At 41.9% G+C, this 25,773-nt stretch overlaps 1 protein-coding gene across 1 annotated transcript in view; it reads left to right on the top strand.

Moving 5' to 3' along the window:
* The first annotated feature begins 243 nt into the window (after nt 1–243).
* The window catches only part of LOC133014610 (furin-like protease kpc-1), a 161,983-nt gene continuing 136,453 nt past the window's right edge, over nt 244–25,773 (top strand). Inside the window, 3 exon segments of the mRNA XM_061081874.1 lie at nt 244–414; nt 15,570–15,662; nt 25,195–25,280. Of these exon segments, the coding sequence (XP_060937857.1) occupies nt 244–414; nt 15,570–15,662; nt 25,195–25,280 (350 nt within the window).

Genomic DNA, 25,773 nt, shown 5'->3' with positions numbered 1-25,773 from the left:
ACTATCACGCAGTTTTATTGGTGGGTTTTCGTTAGGGTGTCGCAATTGTGTCCTCATAAAAACAAACATAATTTTAAAATGCAGCCATATGGTGCAAGACTGATAGTGCCCTAAAACACAGAAGATTTTATAAATTTGTAAAAAGTTTTTTAATGCAATTTAAACATTTGCAAACTAGTCATTCACCACAAACCAGTCGTTTTCCTCTTTAACACTTTTAAAAAAATATTTTCTTAAGGCTCCATGTTCATCTCCATGGTGCTGGTGCTTGGCTGTTTGCTGCAGAGGAAACTGGTGACCACAGAGGGGCATCATGGGACCAATTGCTTTGTCTTCTATGCAGTGCATGTGGACGGGGGCATCGGAGCCGCCAGAGCTCTGGCCGCACAGCACAGACTGGAGTTCATCCAACAGGTCAGTGCATGTTTACAAACCCCGCTTATTTCCTCTGCATATAATTTACACATTCAAAATCCAGTTACTGATAATTTTCTCTTCTCGAGAATTGTGAATGTGCTGACTTCTATTTCCTATTTGAGGGATATCTGACTTTCATCAAATTACAGCAGCATTTCTGAATATTTCATATCTGATCAAGGACGCACAGACCAGGCTGTCGACACAGAGGGAAACGCACACACACACATACACACACACACACACACACACATACACATACACACGCACGCACGCACGCAAGCAGGCATGCAGGCACGCACACACACACACACATGCAAAAATGAAAAGAAATATGCATTTGGACCTCGCTAGACGTGGGACAAAATAACGAATTGAAACTAAATCGTCGACCTGACTCATTTGACATGATTATTGATATGCTGGTGCCAGCAGTCATATATATATTTGAACATTATTCCAAAGTATGGTCCATGACATGTTACCCTGTGTTTGTTCAAGACTCAAGAGGCACTAAGATAAGACTTTATTGAACTCTTTTGTACATTGGCTAATCTCAGTTTGTGTCAAACTCTGTGGAACTAACACCAAATTGATGTTAATAAATACATACATCCTGCACTTTAACTATTTTTTCTTCAGTTAGAGAGATGTCATGATGTATTGTTATACGATTATCTTGCATATCGATAATCGCATCATCTCTGTATTGTGATACTGTTGTTATCGAGGGTATATATCATATCGCAAATTACCCTATGATTCACACCCATAGACCCCACTGTAAATGCACCCCAAAAAGCACACATAATGTACATATCCAGACACTGTCTTAGTTTATGCCTGAGAGAATCTCCTCTTTGAGAAACAGAGTTCATCTGAATGTAGGATGATGATGGGGTCTTTACCTATTTGGCTGAGTTTTAATCTGTCATGCGGAAATCTTTCCATTTGTCACAAGTGTACATGTGATTTATCCACATCAATATTTTAAAGGTTACTCTGGTTGTTGAGTCTGAAACTGTGTCAGCTCCCTCCCAAAAAACCCTGTTCTCAGCTGCGCAATGGGCTCGGAGGGGCCTTGGTTAGGTGGAATACAGTAGTTCTGCTATATTTTGGCCAGAGTGAGTTTAAAGACAGGGTTGGAGGGTATAAGAGATTTTGAAATGAACATCTTCTGATTCTCTTTTGTGAAAGATTCACAGTCGAGATCAAGATTTAAAAGGTATAAGGGCCCTTATGAATTGACATTCATTGCTGCTGTGCTCTGTTGAATTCAAAAGGGATCCTTTTTATTTTACTCCTTATTTTCAAATGCAAAGACTGACTAATCAACACAGATTCTTCTGATAAAATGTACCATTATTATTACTATGATTAAAAACGGATCATAAGCCATCCATCAGAGAACATTTCAGATGCGAAATCATACAGATGCTGTAAATACCTGACCTTGAATGATTTTTGCATTAAATGTGTTTTCTTAGTTCTGTATATAAATGAGTCAGAGTAGTAGTCAGAGCCCTACAGGAGAGAAATCTGAGAAAATATTATAGCATCACACCTTCAGTCTCTAAGAGTCCCCATAAAAGGTTTGAGTAGCACGTCTCTCATTTAAAAGCGTCGTCCACTTTGTTCTTTGTTGGCAGATGTGTGTCCCTGCATTGATTCTGCTCACAGCAGACGATCAAAAGCACTGTTCATTTGAACCTACTGATGAGTGATACTGGAGATGTGTGCCTGCGCTTGTGTTTTGACATTATTGATAAGAGTTAGTGGGGGTGTCCGCTGGCCTGGTGTGAGGCTGTGTGCAGAGTTGGCTCTGGGGAACGTGGACGCAAGCTCATTTCAACCTTGGCCCGGCTGCCTCTGCCTCTGCTGCTGCCGCTGCCGCTGCTGCTGCTGCCTGGATCATGAATAAAACATCTCTTTGACCTTTATCAGAAGTGAATTGGACAGTCCACCCCCGTCTCCGTCTTCCTCTCTGCCTGTCTCTCGCTCATTGTCCCTTGCTCATTGCACATAAACACCTCTTCCTCTCTCTGCATTGTTTTCTGCTCTTGAATACTCCCCTGACCAAAACAATCACATTGCTTTATGCATTTACACAGGACGTAAAAACATGTATTTACAATAATAGTAGTGTTGTTGGTTTTGTTAACTGGTGAAACAATTTTGCAGCGTGTTAGAAAGTAGTGACAGGATTACGTCATGAGCATTTGTAGTAGTAAGCATGATTGTTAGTTGATAAAGGTGTACAACCCAGCAACACCATATCCTGAGAGCCTCAACAAACCCCCACATACACAGCCACCCCCCCTCCAGGGCCCAATCTGCTGACTGGCTCCTTTTACCTGTCTGTCGCCAGAGGCTGATGCTAAATGTCACTGACACTCGATCGCCTTTGTTCAGTTAAACCTATTTTAATTGTGTCACCTGTGATTTGTGCCTCGCGTGTGGCAAATATCATCTATCAAGAAGAAGCTGCTGCCTCACAATTTTCTGTGATTTTTTTTTTCTTCTTTTTTTTCCCTTGAAAACATTGAAGTGGAATGAAAAGTCTGACAAGCCCAACGCCAGCTTGGAGGATTGTGATGTCTGCTGGCATTCCAGTGGTAATGCCGCATGAGTGGAATGGGAATCAAATGTCTCTATGCTGGCACTCAACATATTGTTGGTCTCTTTGATTTAGTGTACAGCATCCAGGAAAATGTCATCGCGTCTCTCCATTGTGTAGACTTGACATATCCATTTTGCAACTGTAAAATACAAAGAAAAACAAAGCAAAATACCCAAGCTGATGTCTTAATGCCACATGGACAGATCTACTGTGATGCACTGGAGTTACATTTTCTTGGTGCCTCATTGGTGGCAGACACTCTGAAGCCTTTCCTGTCAGTCTATATACAGTATTTGAATATGTATTAAAGAGAGAGAGAGAGAGAGAGAGGTGATCTGTCCACATTTATCTCTCAACAATGACATTAACAAGTTTAAATATGGTTTCTCAACTTCCTTTTAACATCAGTGGCCATATCAGCTCATTCAGAAGAAGATGTTGTGAGGCGGCGCAACAAATTTAATACAGAAAGAAACACATCAAATGCAGTGGACCTGGGAAGCTCATAATTATTAGAGCTGTGTAGCAGTGCTGGTGTGGATTCAAAGATTAGTGTCAAACAATGGTGAGTCTCATCTCCAGCCAAGGCTGTGGTGAAGTGTAATGCAATCACTGTGAGTCAGAGAGACAGAGAAGCTCTGACTATGCAGGTGATTGCAGCCATTATAGGTGCAGGGTTTCACACACGACGGCTGAGGAAAAACAAGCTGATTTTGTCTTTCACGTTTTGCAACCATAGAACAACAGCACAGTGACTTGATATTACACGCTGACACGCTTCAGCTAGCAGCCTTACTTACTATACAACCGACCTAGTTTTACACATTGTTTACTGGTAATTATTCCAGTTTACTTAACAGTTTGCAAATCCGATTAGAGCCAGATTAAGTCTATGTGTTGTATTGTTTTTATTATTTTAGCTGAGTTCACTGCTTCAGAAATTACATTTCTCCGTTTGTGTGTGTGTTTGTGTGTGTGAGTGTGTGTGTGTGTGTGTGTGTGTGTGTGCGTCGAGCGTGCGCTCAGGCTTTTTGTCTTGAACTCTGACACCAGGAAGTCCCTGGTCTACAACCAATGGTGAAAGGCCTCCCAGATTCCCCTTCTCTCCAGTCAGGTGGAATACTGCCGACAGATTACCATATCATTACCATATCATTAGCATAACATTAACACGGCACAGCTTGGCTCGCTGTCTGCGGATGTGCTATCAGCTCATCGAGAGATTCAATCCCCAATCCGCTCCATGCTTCCACCCTCCCTCTCCTCCCCTCCACCTCCCGTCTCTCTGTACACTCGAGGTGTGTTTTCCATCTGAGTAAAGCAGATGTAATTGAGGTAGAGCACTGGATTTACCGGCTAAATGAAATCACACAAATGCTTCACAATCAGCCAGGGCCACTGTCGTACACATTCAAAGAGCTCCTTCTCTGAAACCTCATAGTGCTGCAGCCAATTCAGAATGTCTAATATCCTCTCAGAAATGGCCTCAGTGAGATGCCAAGCTATGTCTAGGGCTGTGATGTTATGACCAGGTGTGTGTGTGCTTGCACGTGTGCACAAAAGGAAATAAGGCCAACGTGCCACCATCATCTCCCTGGCTCCTTCCTTTCCCCTTTTCTGTACCATAGGGCACCCAGGGGCGCCAAAAGGGACACCAATCCTCTAATGGTTGGGAGCGAGGGCCCATTCCATTAGTCAGGGGGCCCAGAGTTCACCGCTGCTCCCCAGCACAGGGAGGGTGGAGGGAGTGAAATGGAGGCAGGTGTTGGCCGGGGGCAACATAGAGGGCAACGCGACACCAGCTGCATGCTGGGAAATACACATCTCCAGTCCTCTGCCTATTTCTATTTCTTCGTGCAAAGTACAGATGCACACACACCTTGTGCATATGACACACACACACGTATGTATGTACGCACGTGCGCACACACACACACACACACACACTGGCTTCCATCACCCGCTTTTGTCACCAATTTCATTCATTCCAGTAAGCTTTTCTCCATTTCCCTTATCTCTTTCTTTCGCTCTCTCAGCCTCGCACACTCATTCACTCATGCCTATCTCCATCTCTTTCATTTTCGCTCTCTCTTTGCTTACACCCCCATCGCACCCCTCGCTCCAGTCCCGCTCATACCTCACTCTCATTTGTAAATGCAGAGAGGACCGGACTGAGGAATATGTGGAGAAGATGTGGTTTCCCTCCCAGGTGGGAAACTTTGCTGGGAGGTGAGGGTAAGAGGAGGAGAGGAAGAGGAAGGAGGAGGAGGAGAGCACAAATTATGATACCACTCCCTCTCTTCCTCTCTCTCTCTCTCTCTCTCTCTCTCTCTCTCTCTCTCTCTCTCTCTCTCTCTCTCTCTCTCTCTCTCTCTCTCTCAGGGCTGAGATGATGTATGGCTGCAAAGGCCACATGTTGGCTGTGTGATGGATTAAAGCACTTTGTAGGAAAATTACTGAGAGCGGCTCAGCACGCCTGAGTCTAGCCCTTAATAAAACTCTCTTCAATATTGAAATGGAGAGAGAGAGGCAATGAGAGAGAGATAAAGAAGAAAAAGGAAGATGGTGGATGAGCGCAGGGAGCAGTGGTCCAAGCACATAAACATGTCCATACATAATGTTACATTTTTTGAGAGATATTGTAAAATGGTATGATGCCTTGCTTTTTTGTTCAATTCCAAAACAACGGTTTGTTTTGAATGAGAGACATTTTCTAAAATTGACAATTAGAGCGGTTGTTTGTTTGAAGCTTTTTTGAAAAACCTCATGTGTTTGTTGGTTTCTGCTGCTGTTTTTTATTTCTTAACCAAATAAGCATCAGAGATAGTTTTCAAGAAAATACAGAATCCAGTTGAAACCTTTTCTAATAGTATTCAGTGCACACCAGTTTTCCCAATAGCAGATGACTAGAGGAATATTTTACTTCAGGTGGAGAATTAGTTTTGCAGTTGAAGAACTGTAATTCTTTGTTTTACTTTGGACGGTGGATTTTATTTGTGGGTGCTGGTTGTTAACTGAGGGTGTCTCATGATGGACATAATTAATGTTATAAAATATAATGTATGTCGTGACTTGGATTTGACTGTAATCATCTAAATGTCTTCATTCTTTCATACTTACTTATTCTTGTAATCAGATATATTATCCTTTCTCTATTGAGGATTTGTGTGATTGTGATTTAGTGTGTTCGTTCACACCCTTACAACTTCTCATACTTTTGGCGTTTTGGGGGGAAATAATCATGTCTCAGTGCGTATCAATTCTTGTTTTGCTTGAATTGCAGCACGTGTTATATTCTTTGCCTTGTTTGTCTTTATTTTAGTGATGTCGCCGCATTCCCAAATATGAGACATTTTGTTGCCTATAGAAATAATGGTACAGCAGAAGATAAGGTCCAGGTTTTAATATACTAGAATGCTTCAGTAAAATTTACATATTTAATCCTAAACTAATTATATTCAGACCCGTTTTGTTTCTTTGAAAAGGACTTTAGACCCACCTCTCCTTCCTGGATTTCCTGCCAATACTGTAACCAACAAGGCTTAACTGCTCACCCCATTTAGCCCCTAGCGTACCCCCTCCATCACCAGGCCCTCCTCCCATCTCTCCTCTCTGCTTCTCCACAGTCAGGGCTGTGGAGGCCACAGCCCCTGTAGGGCTGTTAGTGTACACACCAGCTGCTGTTTTCTCCATAGGGTGGGCTGCCTCACATGGCTCTCACACAGCTTCAATGACTCCTGATGTCTTGATGTTTGCTTTTGTTTTATCTTGCAATATTTTACTGTCTCCCCCCCCTCCATTTCTCTTCCTCTCTCCTCTGTCTTTTTGTCTGTTTGAGGCTGTCAGCAGCAGTGGAGCTTACAGCCTCTGTGAATGAAGTCCAGCTCTGCTGAAACTGCCATCACAGGCTGAAGCACCCATCAGGATTGTGACGAAGCTTGTTATTAAGACCACTTCAGAGATTTAACAAATTTAAATATATATATTTTTGGTATTTGATGGGTTACAGGTTGTGTTGCCACCAACATGTACTGAAATTAAAACAGTTTACAACTATATAATTGGATAATTAAACTAAACAAGTAATAGAACTTAGTTGAAGTGACTGGTTGCCTGTTTACCTGAAGTCGGGTGTTGTAGTGTTTCTTTTTTCCCTTAAACTCTGTTGTTTCCAGGCACAAAGAAGCTCATCCAAAGATGTTGAAAATTCCGCCCCAAACGTAGCTATAGGCCAAATATGACAATAGGAATAGGACATAAAACCTCCATCTATATACTGTATGTTAAAATTCCTGAACTTTAGGTGGGATCAACCTGTAATTCTCTAACTTTATGTGTTTCTTTGGTGCTTGGTAGGTTCCTGCTGCTGTAAACAGGTGTGATGAGAGCACCGAGACTGGGAAGTTATAAGCTGTACAAAAAACGAAAACATTACCTGGAAAACATTAAATCGCTGTGTTTAGGGAAGCTTGGGTGTTGGGTTGGGTTTTTCATTTTGCATAGTTATAGTCACGGTGACAAAGAAATTTGATACATGCCGCTTTAAGTTTCCTTGTATGGCAATAAAGAATAAAAAAAAAGAAAAAGCAGAAGTCAAATTTACAGTCATTTCCTTTTCTTTTGCTGTCTCACTATTATTTTTCATTTTAGATGTTTGGTGTGTGCCTTTCTGTAACCGAGGTAGCACAAACTGTGACTTAGCATGGCACAAATTGTTTAAGACTGATTCAGCAAAACAACTTACATAAGTCTACTCATTAACTTATTATCTTCTGCTGGCCACAGTTTCACAGATGAAACATTTAACTTTCTAAATTCTTTCAAACATGTTCATTGTAAAATGAATTATAAAAGCAAAGTTTTAACACTGCTCACTTGCATGCTGGACAGTTGTCTTTAGTTTTTGTATCATATGATAATGATGTCATCCTAATGAAAAAGAACATAAACACACAGAAATAAACTCAGTATAAAAAAACAGGCATTGACAAACAAAAGAGAACAGTACAAGTTCAATATAATACCCATAGCTCCTGCTGAGGTTCTGTGTTTAGACAGTTTCTTAAAGTCAGTGTTTTCTGTTTTGAATGTTGATTTTAGGCCCTTAAGTCATGCATTGTGCAGTATGAGATTCTGATGTGCAGAGGGAACACAGACATTTTATTATTGAATCAGTGAAGAACAAGTGAAAACTAAAACAAAATGCAGACGAAAGGAAAATGTGTCATAACACAGTAATTAAATAAGGGTTAGAGTGGACTGAATAAGACAGAAATAGAAGACCTACCTCACATATTAGGAAAGTAGAGTTGTGCTATAAAATGTATGTTCTTTAGCAGCCATTTATAATTAAGGTCGTGTGATCAGCTATCACAGTTTAATATAAATCACCACATCAAATACACATTGACATATTCATGTTTGACTGTTATTCAATCCAGTGTCATGACATAGTCATGACAACATTCATATTTTTTTAGATCAAGTTTATTTAAATATTTTCCCCGAAACAAAAATCCCAGTGAATCAAGTGTTGTAGGTTCTAGAGGGAACCAGCAGAGTTGTTTGAGACTTTAGAGCAGTTCAGTGTTTTGTATAGATATTAACTATTTTTTTATTTTATTTTTGGTATTGCCTTGATTTATGAAAAAATGTATGTTGTATATTACTTGTAGCAGAATAGACGTGCCAGGGAAACCAGCCAATGAAACATTTAGTGTAACACAAATTAATTTACTGCAACTGAACCTGTTCCTCAGGCTGTACATTAGGTGCTAAAACTAACTGAAAAGCCACTATGAAATAATTAAAATTCAGTTACTTTAGTAATCTATTCTTCTTCTTTCTAATTGCTCTATCAAAAATACTCTAAGTACACTTTTACTCCATTATTAGTTGAAGTCAGCCATGGTAGTTATGTCTCCAGCTGATCCACTGTAAAGTCAAAAGGATTAAGTCTTTTTTGTTTTCTTGATAAACTGGATGCTGGAGTGTAGTTTGCACGTTCTTCTATATCTCTGTAGGTTTCCACATGCCGATCAGATCCTTCTGTGGCTCTTTAAACTGCTCATACAATAGTAGATTAAGTTAATGCAACTGTTACATTATCCATTTGCATTATATATTTTTGGATTACAGACACAGAACACTGAGGTTATTTCCACTGGTGCTTAAAGGGCACCCAGCTGGTATTTTTGCCGTCTGCCGAGGTGCAACCTTTAACAGAGAAATGCGCATGATGTGAATAATTTGAAATGCACATCCCTTTGCAAATGGTAGAGTCTGTATATTGCATTCTGGGAGTTTTTTAGTACATTCATTTATCAGTGATATTGTTTTTGGACAGGAGAGATTCATTTAAGCTTAATTTTGTATGGAACAACTGAAATTACATTTTAACATGACAATTAACAGGACATTTAAGATAAGATTAAATTGAAATTGCAGGTATCACAACCATATGTCTGGGTCCAGGATTTAATATTTCTTGCAGCAACATTGTCAAACATTACTTTGAAGGCTTTGCAATTCTCATCAGTTTCCTCTTCACTAGAGCTTTGGTCTGAGTTCCTGTGTCTGAAGGTTTGAAGTGTAGAGACTTCTTCAGTCCAATAAGATGGTTTAAGGTTAGGGGGCTGGGTGTCTGAGCACTGTATTACTTACTAATCTATTATATCATGCATTAGAAAGTCCTGTGTAGGTCAAGTAGGTTTTTGGACTCAACACTTTGTCGGTGAGTCGTCCGGATGTCTTCAAACTGTTAAACAGCTTTCGTTTATAACAACGTTTGGCAATACCTGAAAAAAATACACTAACAAGAAAAGATCTTACATGATAAACTCACAATCTGTGCACACATTGTATGTACAATGGCTTCTAAAGTACTTGTTATTTAGTTATTTTATTCATTGTTAATTATATTGCTGCAAATCCAAGTGTGCTAAGTTTGAGACTTGCCTGAAAAGAGCCAATGCTGGAGCTTCTGAAGAACTGAATTATTGGTCTGAATACCTCCATAAAGAGATCTCAATTTGTAATTCTTCATAAATTTGCTAAAATGTATTACCTCGTCAAGGAGGTTATGTTTTCAGCCATGTCTGTTTGTTGGTTGCTTTGTGTTTTTGTTGTTTGTTTATTTGTTTGCAGGATTACGCAAAAAACACTGAAATGATTTCCACCAATGTTTGTGGAATGGTAATTTGATCAATTTGCAATTAGATCTACATCACAATAAATACAGTCAAAGGATCTGAATATTTTCTGAAGCCACCATAACAAATCCGTGTTTAGTTATGGTCGTGGACACATGTTGTTAGAGTCCGACATGGTTTATACACTACCTTGACCAATTTGATCCACACCATCAAATCGTTAAGGATAACGATGAGCCATATTCATCTTTAGTCAGTTTTTAGACCAAAAAAAAGACAAAAAAAAATTACTCTACATGATTTTCCATCAATGAGCAATTATTTGTTAATACTAACGTCATTATACATGAGTCAGACAGTATAGCTTTATGGTAAATACTATTTACACAGTTTATGGATCCTTTGAAGAAGAGACCTACCTCTGACTACGGCCAGTCAGGACGTCCTAATTTAGGCTCAGCGTACTGAGTTCATTGTGCAATGATTCTAATACACAGTATCACTCTGTTTGTGTGTGTGTGTGTGTGTGTGTGTGTGTGTGTGTGTGTGTGTGTGTGTGTGTGTGTGTGTGTGTGTGTGTGTGTCTTTGAACACTCTCATGATTAGTGTTCTCAGTGACTGGCTGGCTGATGGGGTTGATTTGTCCGACAGTGCTGTGTGTCAGACAGCCTCAGCGACCGCACTGGAGAACATGAGTGAAGGAGCGGATAATTGATAGTGACAAGGCGCTCCCAGCCTTAATTGCTGCTGGTGAATTAGATTACCTTTTCAAAGTGCCTTCATTAGCAGAGGGAGAGCCATACCAATGGTCCCCTGATTGGCCTCATATTGTTTTGCTGTGAACCTGCGCTGGGAGGGCACTGGATATGTGTGTATGTTTGGGGTGGAGCGTGTGTGTTTGTTGTGGTTGGTTTGAAATTGCTCACTAATTTGTACAGCTCTAGTTTGACTGTGTGCACACACATCCAGTGTCAATAATGTCAGGTTGTCAAAGTGACACGTTTAGCTTCAAGTGTTAATCTGTTTTTATGGGCCACTGGGTGCTTTGGGTTTGTGTGTCTGTGGGATTTTTGCTGCTACCCCAGTACAGTGGACATGAGTCGGATGTTGAATTTAAAAATTCAGCAGCAGTGTGTCTTTTCAGAAACACTACCCTGGTTACTAAATGGAACTGTTTTGTTTGACTTTGAAACAAAACACCATGTGCTGATAAAGGCAGAGGGAGAAAGATTATTTAAGACCTGACCTGACTGAAATTGACTGAACATGTCAGTGGCAGACTCCATAATGTGCCATGCAAATATTACAGGTAAAGTCAGTGATTAGTCATTAGCCGTGATAAAGTGTTAGTCTGAACTCCCCACTGGTGTGAACACGAGAGAGAAACAGAGAGACAGAGAGCAAGCGCACTCTTTATCCTTTCACAGCCACAGGATCAGCACCATGGAGAGCGACTCAATGCATAGTCCCAACAGGGTCTGGACACAATGACACCTGATGTGAAAGTATACAGATTTTTACATTTTCATTTTCTTGTGGTTATTTTCTGTACTTGATTCATCGTTGTACAATGACCTTCTTTACAACATCCGATGTGAGATTTCTCAAAAAAAATTAAAATAAAACTAAAAACAGCTAAGAAAAGGAGATGTCTCAAAATTAAGATGTGTTGTTTCTTTGCAAATCGGGCATCAACACACTTTTCTTCATGATCTCTCAAACACGATCTTTCTATAGGTGCTACCACATAAACTCTAATTCTCAGAAACTTATAAATGACAGAGAAAGAACATTTTCTGGTTGTATATATATTATAAATTTAGTTTAAAATAATACAAATGATCCACTGGATTATCCAGATAATCCAGTCCAGGATAGAAACAGATTTGAGGAGGGTAGGGCATGGGAAAGGGGAGGAGAGGGAGGTGGGATGGTTTGGTGTTTGGAGAGAGGGGAGAATGGTGTTTGTGAGAAAGGGGGAGAAGGGGATGAGAAAGGTGTGCAGTCTTCAGCCTGGAGAGAGATACAGTTGCTGTTTATTTGGAGTAGTACATTTGAAGAGCCTGACTCCAGCTTCTCTTCTTAGACCTTTTTCTCCTTAATGTCCCGAATCCTGGACTCCAAAGCATTCTGGAGCACAAGATGCTGCTCCTGTCAGTTATATCCTTCAACCTCTCCTACAGGTTTTTCTGTATGTGGCTGTTTGTGACTTCAAGAGAGGCCTTGCCACTGTTTTAAAAGGCCCTCTCTGCTTTCTTCTGGACAGCTGTTGCTTTGGGGTTCACTTACGTCAGGTGCTCCAGCTGAGCAACCGGAGGAGTCTCCCTGAGCTTCTTCAAGTCGTGTTTCTTTTACAGCAGGGTTTCTGTGCTGGAGGCTGGAGCCCAGTCTTAAGTTTGAGGGCCAATGTCTCACCAGCGCTCAGCTTTTCTTAAAGCTGCTTTGTTTCCATTAGGATTAGATGAACCTTCTCCCTCTGCTTCATGGCTGCCTCCTCGTCCAGGTCCTGTTGTTTCCTCCTCTGGTTCAGCTTCCTCTTTGCCATGTCCAATTTCAGAGTGAGAATATAGACCTTGTTTTCAAATTCAACAAGGTCACGGCAAGTGTCCTCTATCTTACTCATCATGGCAATGAATCTCCACTCTTCAGCTGCTACATTAAAGAAAGATGTATGCCGGTTGCAAAGACTGTCTCCCGGCAGTTGTCTCAAATGAGATTTGCTCCTCTTCATCTCTCTGGATTTGTCCTGTTGGACAGTAGACTTGACCTTGTCTCTACTGCTGTACATCATTGCTCTGTGTTTTATCTTTTGAAGGTGCTCCACAATTATTATTCTCTATATTTGTGTGCTCTCCAGTTTTGACTGCTCTCAGCAATGGCTGTGTCCTGAGGATATGCAGAAACTTTCCACCATAAGAACACCTCTGTGAACCATTTGCATCATAGAAAGTGTGACGTCACAGTAAGATCAGAGCCACAATTGTAATTTTTGCATAATGTTCAGAATTTCATACCTTTCAGTGTTTGTTTTAAGTCGTTATTGAACAGATAGCACATTTCAAACACTTTGACAATAAATGGTAAATGGTCTGTATTTAAATGGCGCTCTTCTAGCCTGGTTGACTACTGAAAGAGTTTATGCCACTCAACCATTCACACACATTCGTACAGTGCATCTAAGTGCAGAATCTTTCTATTAGATGGGGCAATTTTTGAGGTCTTGCCAGAGTACATGTATGCATGAGAAATAGGAAAGATCCTGTGGAGCTTTTGGCAACTAAACATACATTGATGTACAGTTTATAGAATTTAAACTGGAAAATCAATAGATTTATAAAAACCTTTTCAAGTGTGTATCAAGCGTTTTGTCATAATTCAAGAGGAAAATAAAACAGAATTTGTTTTAGATTTTGTACAGTTAGGGCAATTTGTAAAGTCTAATAGGTTCTGCCCAGAAGGAACTACAATGGTCCCAGTTACCTCTGCCAAGGGTTAGGGTTTTCATCTACGTGTGTTTGTTATGTTACAGGATTACACTCAAATGACTGAGGAAGTTCATCTATCACAAAATGATGGCTTCATATTTTGTTATTTTAGTTATAAATGGTTTTTTATTTTTGTTTTATTCTACATCTGAGGAAAATGTTGATATTCCTAATGGTTTATCTCTACAGCGAAATATATTCTTGTCCCACTAGTAAAATCAAAGTTCCAGGCTAGTTAGTTGTAAAAGCTTGAAATTCAAATTCTCCAGTCGAAGATACTTTTCTATCACCCTGCTGCCAGTATTAAAACTCCCTAAAAGCTAAGGGGAGAGAAGCAGTGAAAGAACCATGCGGAGATGGTGACATGAGCATATAAAAAAAAGCCCAAACCCAAAAGTCCAAAACCTTACCCGCTCTACATCCCCCGCAGCACCAGTTACAGCCCCATCTTCTTCATCCCATTTCCATATCTGTTTCCAGTCACTGCTCCATCAACAACCCCCCTGGCAGCCCCCATCTCCAAAAACCCACTGGCATCCCCTGTCCCTGTCTCATACTTCATCCCTGCCCCAGCCAGCCTGACGCCCCCCTGCCGAGTTAAATGGAGTGTGCCGGTGTCGGGGAGTCGCGTGTGCTCAGTTCAGTTCAACTTGGCGCAGCTCGGCTCAGCTGGGCTGCTATAGCGTTATGAACTTACTGTGTGATTATTGTCAGAGCGAGACTCCTCCACCCAGGAGGTCCGCACTGATGGGCACCATGTCACCAGGTACAGCGAGCAATGGAAGGTGAGATGAGAGAGAGCAAAGGAGGAATGAGCAGTTGGGAGAGAAACAGGAGTAAGGAAAGCACGTGGAGAGGGAAGAGAAATGGTGTTGCCATTGGTTGGCTGGAATCGAGGGAGAAAAGAGAGAAAGGAGATAGAGGAAAGAAGGGGGGGGGGGGAGTCATCAAAGGGAAGAGCAAGCCAAGTTGAGCAAGGAAAGCCTGATGTATACCTATCACAGCAGACAAAGACAAGGGATGACACACAGGGAGTGATATAAATAGGAAGAATCAGAAGAATAATGTGCCGGGAGAAGAAAGAGAAGCAGCAGGGAAATCAGCAGAGGAGAGAAAAAGAGGGAGAGACAGGGAGGGTGGGTAGAAAAGAAAGGCAAAGAGAGAAATTAGAGAGAAAATTTTCAAGCGAGTGATGTGTGCTGTGATTGTTTTCTCTCTCTCCCGCTCTCTCTCTGCCTCTCTCTCTCTGTTTCGCTCTAAACGGTCGGGATGTGGCCTGTATCTCCCGGCAAGAAGGAACTCAATTTGGGACAATTTACTCGGCAGTCTCAGCCCTGATGCACCTCAGGGACAGAGAATAGAGAGAATGAAAGTGAAGGAAGATAGAATCAGCAAGCCACACACACACACACACACACACACACACACACACTTGCATGCACACACATCGTGCGCCCTGCACACAATTGCTGCCGAGTAGATTTCACTTAGTTAGTTCTAACTCTCCCAGGTGGTCAATACGATTGAGTTTATAAGGCTTGGAAATGAAAAGCCCAGGATAAAGTTAGATAAACTGTGTGCTATTTGATTTCAGCCCACCTCTTGCAGAAAAACCCACACAAGACAGATGGCCAGAGGGGATACACTGAAATCATGTTGTGCAAAGGGGTAATTTGGGTGATTAGGCTGAATACGCCACAAACTCTACCTTATTGTACTCTGTGTAATAATGAAAACACTTGCATGATTTACCAAATGCATCTATTTTCCATTCCTATTCTTTAGAATTGCAAAGGACACTCAACCAAGCAAATCTCACATCAAATGTCACGTTGTGTAACTCTGAAAGTGTGGGCTTCTCTAACCTGGCCACACGTTCTGTCTCCATACTGACAGGTTGGCAGCCTGGAGGATGTGTACAGCCTGAGAGACAGCAGGGGGCGCTCTGACCGAGCCACCTTTGAGAGCAGGCTTGCGACTGCACCAGGGGTGAGTGTTTCTTAACTGTACCAATAAATCAACACTCTGCTAAATAAAATGGGATCTGGGGAGTGGATTAAGATGCACGTTCTCGAAAGAACTCTGAGGTTGTTTTTTTTTTGTGGTCTGACTTGCTCTGTCTGTGTAACACAGCGGGAAATGGATTTGTGACTAAAGCAAATCAGAGTGTTCAGCTACTTAGACGTGAGTATTTGATACATTTAACATGGCCACGTCAAGGTGAACTCACACTCTGGCATCGGTTCTGATTTTACACAGCATGTATATGCAAATGGAAGTTAATTCGGCTGGCGTTGCTGTTTTAATCAGGGTCTTGTGTTGATTAGCGTTAAGGGGAAAAAAAGAAAAGAAAAGCAGAGCCGTGTGGTGAGTAATGGCTGAAAGTTGTTTACCTTGCTTGTGGAGCTCGTGTGCCTGTTCCACCCGATATCACTTTGTGCCACCCTCCCTTCCCTCCCTCCCTCGCCACCTTCAACAAGCCTTTCTGCGCACAATGCTGCCTCCTCACCGGGCCCCCGTTGCCAGGGAAACCGTCACCCGCTGAGACATCCCATGACAGCCCAGGGTGAGGGAGGAGGGACAGGAGGAGCAGTCCGAGATGCGGCCTTGGCGCTGTCCTCTCTCCAGGGTTCACCAGACCTCTGGCCCTTCCCTAACACACTGGTCCTTCAGTGACACACAGATACAAACACACAAGGCAGCAGTCTGTTTATAGACACACACACACACACACACACACACACACACACACACACACACACACACACACACACACACACACACACACACACACACACACACACACACACACACACACACATGATGCGGCGAAACACATGAGCAAGAGCCATAACAAGTAAAAGAGAGAGAGGACTCCAAACTTTCTGATTCAGACTTATCATCTGAATCAGTATGCGTGTGATTAATTAAATTAATTTATGCGCAATCTTCAGTGACTCCATGTATGGTTCATGGTTTCATTAAATTGTAACTTTAATTATTTTTCTACCATGGTAACTTGAGGTGAAAATGACTTTCGTACATTTCGTAATGAGTCTTAAATGTAATGGATTACACATATAATGTTTTGGGATAATGAACAATTGCACACTTGGACAATGCATCTCCTCACAAAACACTCTTGCATTTTTAAAAACCTTTCCATTCAAGTTTGTGGGCCAGTTTGTTGAAAGACTGAGGCAAGAAAACACATCTCTAACACCCCTGAGTTGAGCCCAATAGAAAATCCTCTTTAATAGGACAATCACTTCCTTGTTCTCAAATCAATTAGGCTTACAGAATCCACTTTAATTGCATTTTTAGGCTGAAACACTCAATATTGTAATAGCTTTATGGTAGAAGTATTTACTGTGGGTTGTGTGTTGCCAAGCATAATTACAGTGTGTTAGCTACAGTAGCTGGCCAGCTGCCAAAGCCTGAGCTCCATCCGCCCACCTCTGACCAGACCTCTGTCTCCACAAACCTGTGTGCTGCCTCTCACTCTGCATCACACACTGTACTCTGCATTGCATGGCAGGTGGGTTACATTACAGAGCTCACTAATTGCGGCACCAAGTCAGGTGGAGTCGCTTAATGTTGGTTTATTGCTTCTTAAATTGTCTTCTGAGGTAAAATCACCACCACTATCTGCAGTAACATTCTCAAAACAAACCCTGGGATGGAACATTAAGTTTCCATTGGTTACTCTGCAGAAATGCTTCATTTGGCAGACAGTGTTGTAGTGTTTGCTATAATTCTGAGTAAGTTCTTGAACTTGTCACATGGTTCTCTGGCAAAATCACATCAATCTATCTCGGTAGAACATCAAGACAGATGTCCAGGTTCTATCATCTGAATTCAGAGTGAAAGAACGGAAACAAAAAACATGAAGGCAGATGATGGAACGGAAGGGGACGAGTTTCACAACACATCGGCATCACAGAGGCTGCAGTGGGAATGAAGACACTTCTGGTTGACTGACATACAAACATAGACCTAACCTTTGCAGAGTCAAATGGTTCATTAACTTTGACCTGCTCCTTACCAATTGTAAGTGTAAGTGGGCCTGTTGTTATTTGCTGTTTCCAAAGTAAAAAATGAACTGTCAGGCTCATTCTCCATTATGTGCATGGCCCTATGTGCATTTGAGCGACATTACACGTCCGCTAGATAGGTCAATAAAATAACCAATAGCCGTGTGATAACCACTATATTTTGCTGATACTAATATATTAGAGCATGACCATTCTGCCACTAATATGTTTGGCACAATATTTTTACTGATGTAATAGAGTCATATATGTTATGTTATATAGGCCTAAATAGTCAATATATACAAATACATTTAAACACTTTGACAACTATAAGAACTAAAAGTGAAACCTAATATTTTTAAAGGAACTCCATCCTGAAAAACAAAAAACAGTCATACAAGTGAAGATTATGATCGCGATGATGATGATGATGATGATGATGATGATGATGATGATGATGATGATGATGATGATGATGATGATGATGTGGAACCGAGGTAAACAAAAGATAATTCCCAGTCATTTCAAAATGTCAGAAATACCTGTTCAGCACAGTTGATGAGAACTGTTTATTTCTTCAAAATGAAATCCTTTCAAAGGTAAAACATTTCACTTTAGCTCATGACTTTGATTGCATTCCATAAAACAGGAATAATAGACACCCTCCATAAATCAATAGGTATTGCAGCAGCGACTGTCGCTCATATCAAAGACTGGATGCGGTAAAGCGGTCCATAGGAATGGAGCTCTGAGGCTCACATGTGGAGAGCTGTATGACAACAGCTTATTTTTTACAACAGAGACACACAAACATGCATGCACACACACACTCTACACACACAAAGGAAGTCCGTGGTGGTTTCTCAGAGGAGGGGGAGGTAGTTTTGCCGCCATGTAATCCCAGCCGACGCTGCCCTCTGTCAGCAAAGCAACAATCAGCTGTTGTATTACTCACACTGCTAATGACATAATTAGCAAAGCTGTAGAAAAACAGATCAACATATACATGTGAGGATAAGAGACAACACACACTCACTTACACACACAAAAACACACAAGAACTCAGACAGCAAATATGCACATTAACATCGGACATACGCCCAAGGAAATAACCACACAGGAAACCACAACTGTGTACGGTTGTGAGAGTGAGACAGGACTGTGTTATAATCCCATCTCAGTGTTTTTCATGTCGTTCTGTGAACCTTGTTTACTTCAGACCCCTCCCCTTCCTCAGTGACCCTCGTCCTAACTCTCCTAACCATCATACCTCATGCAGTTTCATCCTCAAACGCACAGTTGTGACTCTGATTGACCTTTTACAAAATGTCTCACAAAATAAACCCCTGCCAGCTTCTGACTTAAACACCCCACTCCCTGCTGGTGTGCTACACACACTAAATGCACATGTAGAGAAAGCAGCGGTTCGCAGTATGTACCAGTCTTCTGATGTGCATGTTTATTTTCTTGTCTGAACAGCTGCCTACAGTTAACTTAGCGTTTGGAGGCCACAGCTAATTGTCGCAGCCACTTTAACCTCGAACAACAGAACACTCTGTGCTGAGAGAAGTCAGACACATACACTTTTAACAATCAAGAGCAGGAGAAGGAGCAGGTCAATCAAACATGGCTCCAACTCCTCTTGAATTAGTCTTATCCAAGTAAATTGGCTAGCTCATTGTTGGAATACGAAATCTAAAAAAATGGGAATGGAACAATCAGGAGTTGATTTTATTTATTTTTCTGCCTTGGTGAAAGACAAGTGTTTATCTATGCGGTGCCACCAAATCTGAGTACTATCTAAAAGATAGTAGAAAAGCAACACACACCACCTAAGACTGAAGACGTCCTATAGTTGTCAGAAACTGTACCAATTACTACACTTTTAAAATCAAATAGATATATTATTTAAAATCTAAGCAAATTTGTACACATGAGTAATTCTCCCAAGTGTAGTATTTTCCTTGATCTATTGATGTCCTCTCAGATAATCTTTATGTTAATATTGTAGTATAATTTTATTAATATGTTCTGAGCAAGAATATGAGTAAAATCTTCTTTCTTTCTCCTGTCTCCTTAACTGTATGTTATTTACCACACTAAGTTATTGTCTGATATTTGACATACTGTGTTTCATATGATACCTTTCAATCGTCTTCCTGCTCAGGGACAACAGGTGCAAATGAGCTCCTACAGCTAACCCTGGCATATTTACATTGATGTTGATCAATGCAAATCCATGCTAGGATAGTGTACTAACCAAATCGTAGTTGAAGGCCCAGCAATCGGGTTTCATAAATCCTGTGACTTAAGATGCAACTACTCAAGCTTAATTTTGTGTAAGTCACCTCTTGACTTAACCCAGGAGGCCTTTCACAGATGGTGATCTCCCTTGAGCCCAGGGTTGTAATACAAGGATGGGCCATTTACAACTTCAAGACCAAAGAGGAAATCAAAACTGAACTCACAACAAAGTGCTGCAGTGACTTGCTACCTGAGATAAAAACTTTTCTGTCAACAAGAAACGAGGAGCACGAGGACCACGGGGAGCACGAGGAGCATGAAGAGCAGGAGGAGCACGAGGAGCACGAGGAGCACGAAGAGCACGAGGAGCACGAGGACCACGCGGAGCACGAGGAGCACGAAGAGCAGGAGGAGCACGAGGAGCAGGAGGAGCAGGAGGAGCACGAAGAGCACGAGGAGCACAAAGAGCACGAGGAGCACGAAGAGCACGAGGAGCACGAGGAGCACGAAGAGCACGAGGAGCACGAGGAGCACGAGCAGCACGGGCCTCCTGAACTGGAATCTCTGATGGTAAAACTGAACACCGTCAACCTCAGGCTCGAGGGGAAAAAACAAATTCAGACATCATGGTTAGTTAGACCTCATGTCAGACGTTGCTGCATACGTCTCAAACCCCTGGATAAAGAACGGTTTGCAGCCCAATTGCAAGCATTTGCTTTTCCAAGTGGAGTTGACATGGAAATAGATCATGAAGTGTGACATTGACTATTGTGGACTCGTCAGCAGAGAGAAGCTTCCTCTCCTCGCTGCATGGGCTCTGAGAGCGAGAGGGCCTACTTTGGATCCACTTACCTCTGAGAAATGGCGTAATAATCAAATTGAAGTACAGGAGCCGTCCTCCTGACAAACACCTCACCACAGCATGTCAGACCGGCTGCTCAGCACTCAGACAGTATTCAGTCACAGCCAGTGCACCGACATGAGTCAGTAACATGACGGCCACAGTTTGGCCTTCTGATGGTGTTGTGAGAAATGATGCTACACAAGATGAGTCTCAGAACTGCACTCAGTTTAATTGCACCGACTGAGAATTTTGTTAGAACACATTGTTGCTCTGCTTTCTAAAATGTTAACGGTAAATGCAGTAACTTCAGTGGATAGATAACGATGGCATGCTGTATGATCTGCTCGTTGCAGGTGTGTTGATGTGTTTTTTGAATATACTATGAAATAACTATTTCCTCCATGATAATACATCATTTGTGCCTATATATTTTTTTATATAAATAATTTCAGATTGTTGCATTTGTCAGCTTCAAAAACAACAGGTAAAAAGCATTATAAGGCCAGTTTTCACTGACTTAGTTCCATCTTGATGCTACAGATGTGTCCCCCCCCCATTCCTCTGTCTACACAGAACAAAAAAAGAATACATTAGAGTTTTGCCTCTATGCCTCTCCTCTGCTGTGTTTTGTGCTCTTCTTTTTCTCCACCCCTTATATTTCTTCTTTGGCTATTTTTTTTTAAAACTCTAGTCACATCCGCAATCCCGCGGCCCTATAAGGAGCTTTCACGCTTTTTGGTTTGCTTTAGATGTTTAATACCCACTCTCTTTTGTGTCAGGGAGCCGGAGAGGCGTTAAGAAGCGCTGATAAACCCCACTTAGATCCCTTCCTGGCCCGTCACCCCGGCCTGCCAGGCCGCTTTAGCAGGGAACTGATCTGTGACGGGCTGCCACTCAAACTGAGCACTTCTGAAGGCTGACACAATGGAGTGAGCACCACACCAGAGGGCCCCAGTGGGGAGGGGGTGAGGAGGAGAGAAGGGAGAAGAGGCCAAGAGGTGCCCGAGAAGAAGGCTAGAGGAGGGGCCAGAGTGTATCTGCCTGCTATCTTTCTCTTCTCTTTCAATTCATGCTATTTTTCTCCCTCCCTCCTTTTACTTCCTGCCACTGTAGAGCTCACTGTTTTTTTTTCCAACGGGTCTGTGTTGGTTTCACTGTTAACCTTCTGGTTGGCTGCTACACACACACAATCCCCCTCCTCTGTCTTTTTTCTCCCTGTGGTTGGGGCTATCAGTGTCGTCTGTAGAAATGGGAGATTGAATGAAGACGCAGAGAGTGGGTGGGTGTGGTTGAAGGGTTGAGGACCACGGATGAGCGGTGTATCAGGGTCTTGGTGTTTGTGTCAGTGGAGGTCCTGCCGTGTTTTCACTACTTGGGTAATGTTGTAACGTGTCCAGCTTGGAATCAATAGCTAGGCCAGGCCAGCCCTGGGATGGCCTTGTGTAAGGAAACGCAGTGTTGTGAATGACAGGCGGTGGTGAGCCTGGGGGTGTGTGGGGCATGTGGCCACTGCCGCTGTCGCCATTGCTTTCCCAAGGGGCTGTGGTTGGGTAGCGAAGCCCAAAATGTCAGCGCTGATATGTGTGCAGCCCGGTGCATATCACACCGCTGCAGCTGCCTGCCATCCACCACATCCACTCATTCATGTAGAGACATGGGAGTATTATGTGCACACACACACTCACACACACACACACACACACACACACTTTTCTTTCAATATTCACTGCCATTCTATAGAAAAACATACACATTCATCATGGGATGTCTAAACACACACACACACACGCACGCACGCACGCACACACGCACACACACACACACACACACATATATACAGTTTTACTCCCTCTATCTTACTGTCTTTCCTTTCCTCCTCCTGCACACATTCACTTGTGTTCTACCTCAGCCATTCCATCATGCAAGTGCTCAACTGATCTCTTTTTCTCCCTCACTGCTGGAAAATGATTTGTCAAATTTTCATATTTTTTTATATTCCCTGGCTTTATCTTTTTTCACGCATCTCGCTTCTATTTATTATGTATCTTCTCTGTTGGGTGACTTTTTGGGTGCATTTACACACCACTTTTTATACAGAATGTGTAATGTGTGTTGCACTTGTGGTGTGTGTGTGCATTGTCTGTGTGTTTGTGTCTGTGTGTGCTGCCTATATGTCACTGCTGGATGATGAATGCGCTGACAGTGGAGGGGTCAGTGTCACAGACAGTGTGGTCAATTGCCCCTCGTCCCCTGAGTCTAACCTTGAGCAACACTCCCTAAAGAGTCTCAATCTGCCATTAAAGCCCACGCCTACAACCACACACACCCACACACATACACACACACCCAAGCACACACACACACACACAAACACACACACACACACACACACACACACACACACACACACACACACACACACACACACACACACAGAGGTTTACAGACATTCCCTGGTGAGTGTGTGCCATTAGTAGCTGGCAGGGGCTGGTTTGACAGAGAGCGATTAGCTCCCTATCATGTGTATTGATCACCGTGTCCTGGCTGCTCCTCTAGAGGAGGGGCTCGAGGGCTTTTACAAGGTAGTAGACACACACACACACACACTCAAACACACACACACACACACACACACACACACACACACACACAGTTACATCCTTGTTATCTCTGTTCGTATGAACTACTGCATGTTTTTTGTTATTTATAAGTTAAGCCTGCTGCACAATAAAGGATTTTCAACTCTTGACCGATTTTTTAAACGTTTTAGACCACAGACATAATGACAGATTTCACCGATTTTTAATCTGTACTGTAAAGCGCTTTGAGTGGTCAGCAAGACTAGACCATTCACTATTTAATCTTGGCTGAGGAGTCAGAATTGACTTTTATATTTTGCCGAGTAAGCTGGGGGTGATTTTGAAATGTATTGTTGTTTTTAGTTGCAGTTTTACAAGTGTGTGAAACATCCAGCTGCGGAGTTCGTGTGGGCTTTATAGGAGGTTAGGTGGAGAAAGTCTCCAGAAATTCTGGAGGCTCTTAAACCTAACCTTAACCATAAAACATGTGGTGAATTAATGAATGCCGGGGCTTACGGACACTTGGATGACACCACAGGAGCAGTATGGAAGCATTTTATTCCACAATCCACCATCACAATCCACCACCACTGTCAGGATTTACCATCACTGTCCACGACCTGCCATCACAATATCTATTCGCGATCCACCGTCATGATTCATCGTCCACAATCACAATATACGAGCCACCATCACAATCCACGATGTGGCCACAGCAGCGATCTTGGAACTGCAAACGTTAAGGAACAAGGGAAGATGTCAGTTATATGTATTGAGAAATTAATGTTTTAAAGAGGGAGAAGATGATAGAGACGCTCCAAATGTCAGGTGACCTGACCTATAGCAGCAGAACTAAGGTCCAAGACAAACCTGAAATAGCTCTAACTGATGAGTCCACAGGAGAGGAGCTTGATAAATGAAAGGCTCTGGCTCCTACTCTGCTTTTTTGTATATAAACCCTATGGTAAACATGTGTAATAAAAGATTGTCTCCAGTATATATGCACTAGTATTTAACTGAGCTTACTCTGTTTTGTATTTAATCTCTTCTTTCATCAAGATAATCAATATGATCAGCCTAATATACTGTAAACATTTATTTGGTTAAATTTCCAGTACTGTACATGTATCGCATCCACTTCTTGGTTCAGAGCAGCTTCAAGAACAGCTTCAAGTTCTTGTTAATTGAGTCTAATTGAAGAATATGAAGGGAGAAAAAAGCTAGCAGGCTTTTAGGACATAAAAGACTGCAGCCGCCTCTCAATAGTATTTATTTTCAACCTCTTCCACTCAGATTTAAGAGGACAATAGAGCCCTGACACTGATATGTATATGTCTGTGATCTGCTGTTTGATTTAGTGTGCCCACCTTCACAAGGACCAGCCTCTTATCAGATCAAAGCTGCAAGCAGCAGCCTATGAAAGAAATTTGCGTGTGCGTGTGCGCTGTGGAGGACAGAGGAGAATGAGGCGCAAGTGTTTTCCTTGCTTTTAACCCAGGACAATGGGACCGCAAACTGCAGAGCAAACAAGTGCTCTTTGAACTAATGAAGAGGAAACCTTTTACTTTCCTCCATAAAGATGCCCAACTCTCCCTCTGCTATGGATTTCCCTCTCTTTCAAACCAAATAAAACTGGATAAAACAAAACATTTCATTATCTCTGTTGCTTTTCATTATTATTAAACTTACCAAAGTGACATACATGCAAACTAGACTTTGTAGTATTTGTATCACAAACTATGCGAACAATATTTTAGAGATTGACTAAACTCAACATTATTTCCTGTTGTCCTTACAGTAATTTGTGTTGTGATCTCCAGGTTCAATGGTTCCAGCGGCAGTACAGTCATTACAGAGAGAAACGGGCTCCTGTGAGAGGACTGGACCACAGCAATGCTCACAGTACGTTTTCACTAAACTGCTTTTCCCCTGTAACCTCTTTTACTTCACTAACTCGGCACAATTTATCAGCAACAACAGCATTTTTGGATTTGTCTTTCTTTACCACACATATTTTTTTCTTAATTTCTTTGAAATGTAGTTTTGACCTTTACAAGAAGTAAGCTGTCTGTTTAAACCAGTCATATGTACATTGTTGTGCAATATGTGTTATTAGTGTGTGTGTTTGTTTGCTGCAAAGTGGTGACTCTTGCTCTGAAAGATGATAGAAAAGTGACAGAAGACAGTGAAAGATGATAAAATGAAAGGAGATGGTGGATGAACTGTGCAGTTGTGTGTGTGTGTATGTGTGTGTGTGTGTGTATATGTGTGTGTGTGTGTGTGTGTGTGTGTGTGTGTGTGTGTGTGTGTGTGTGTGTGTGTGTGTGTGTGTGTGTGTTTGTGTGTCTGTGTGTGTGTGAGGGAGGGAGAGAGATAGAGAGAATGAACATCTTGACCCA

Source organism: Limanda limanda, chromosome 11 (genome assembly GCF_963576545.1).
Source record: "Limanda limanda chromosome 11, fLimLim1.1, whole genome shotgun sequence".
NCBI classification, from domain to species: Eukaryota; Metazoa; Chordata; class Actinopteri; order Pleuronectiformes; family Pleuronectidae; genus Limanda; species Limanda limanda.
Note: the sequence above shows the minus strand (reverse complement) of the source record. Positions and strands in the feature narration are given on the sequence as shown.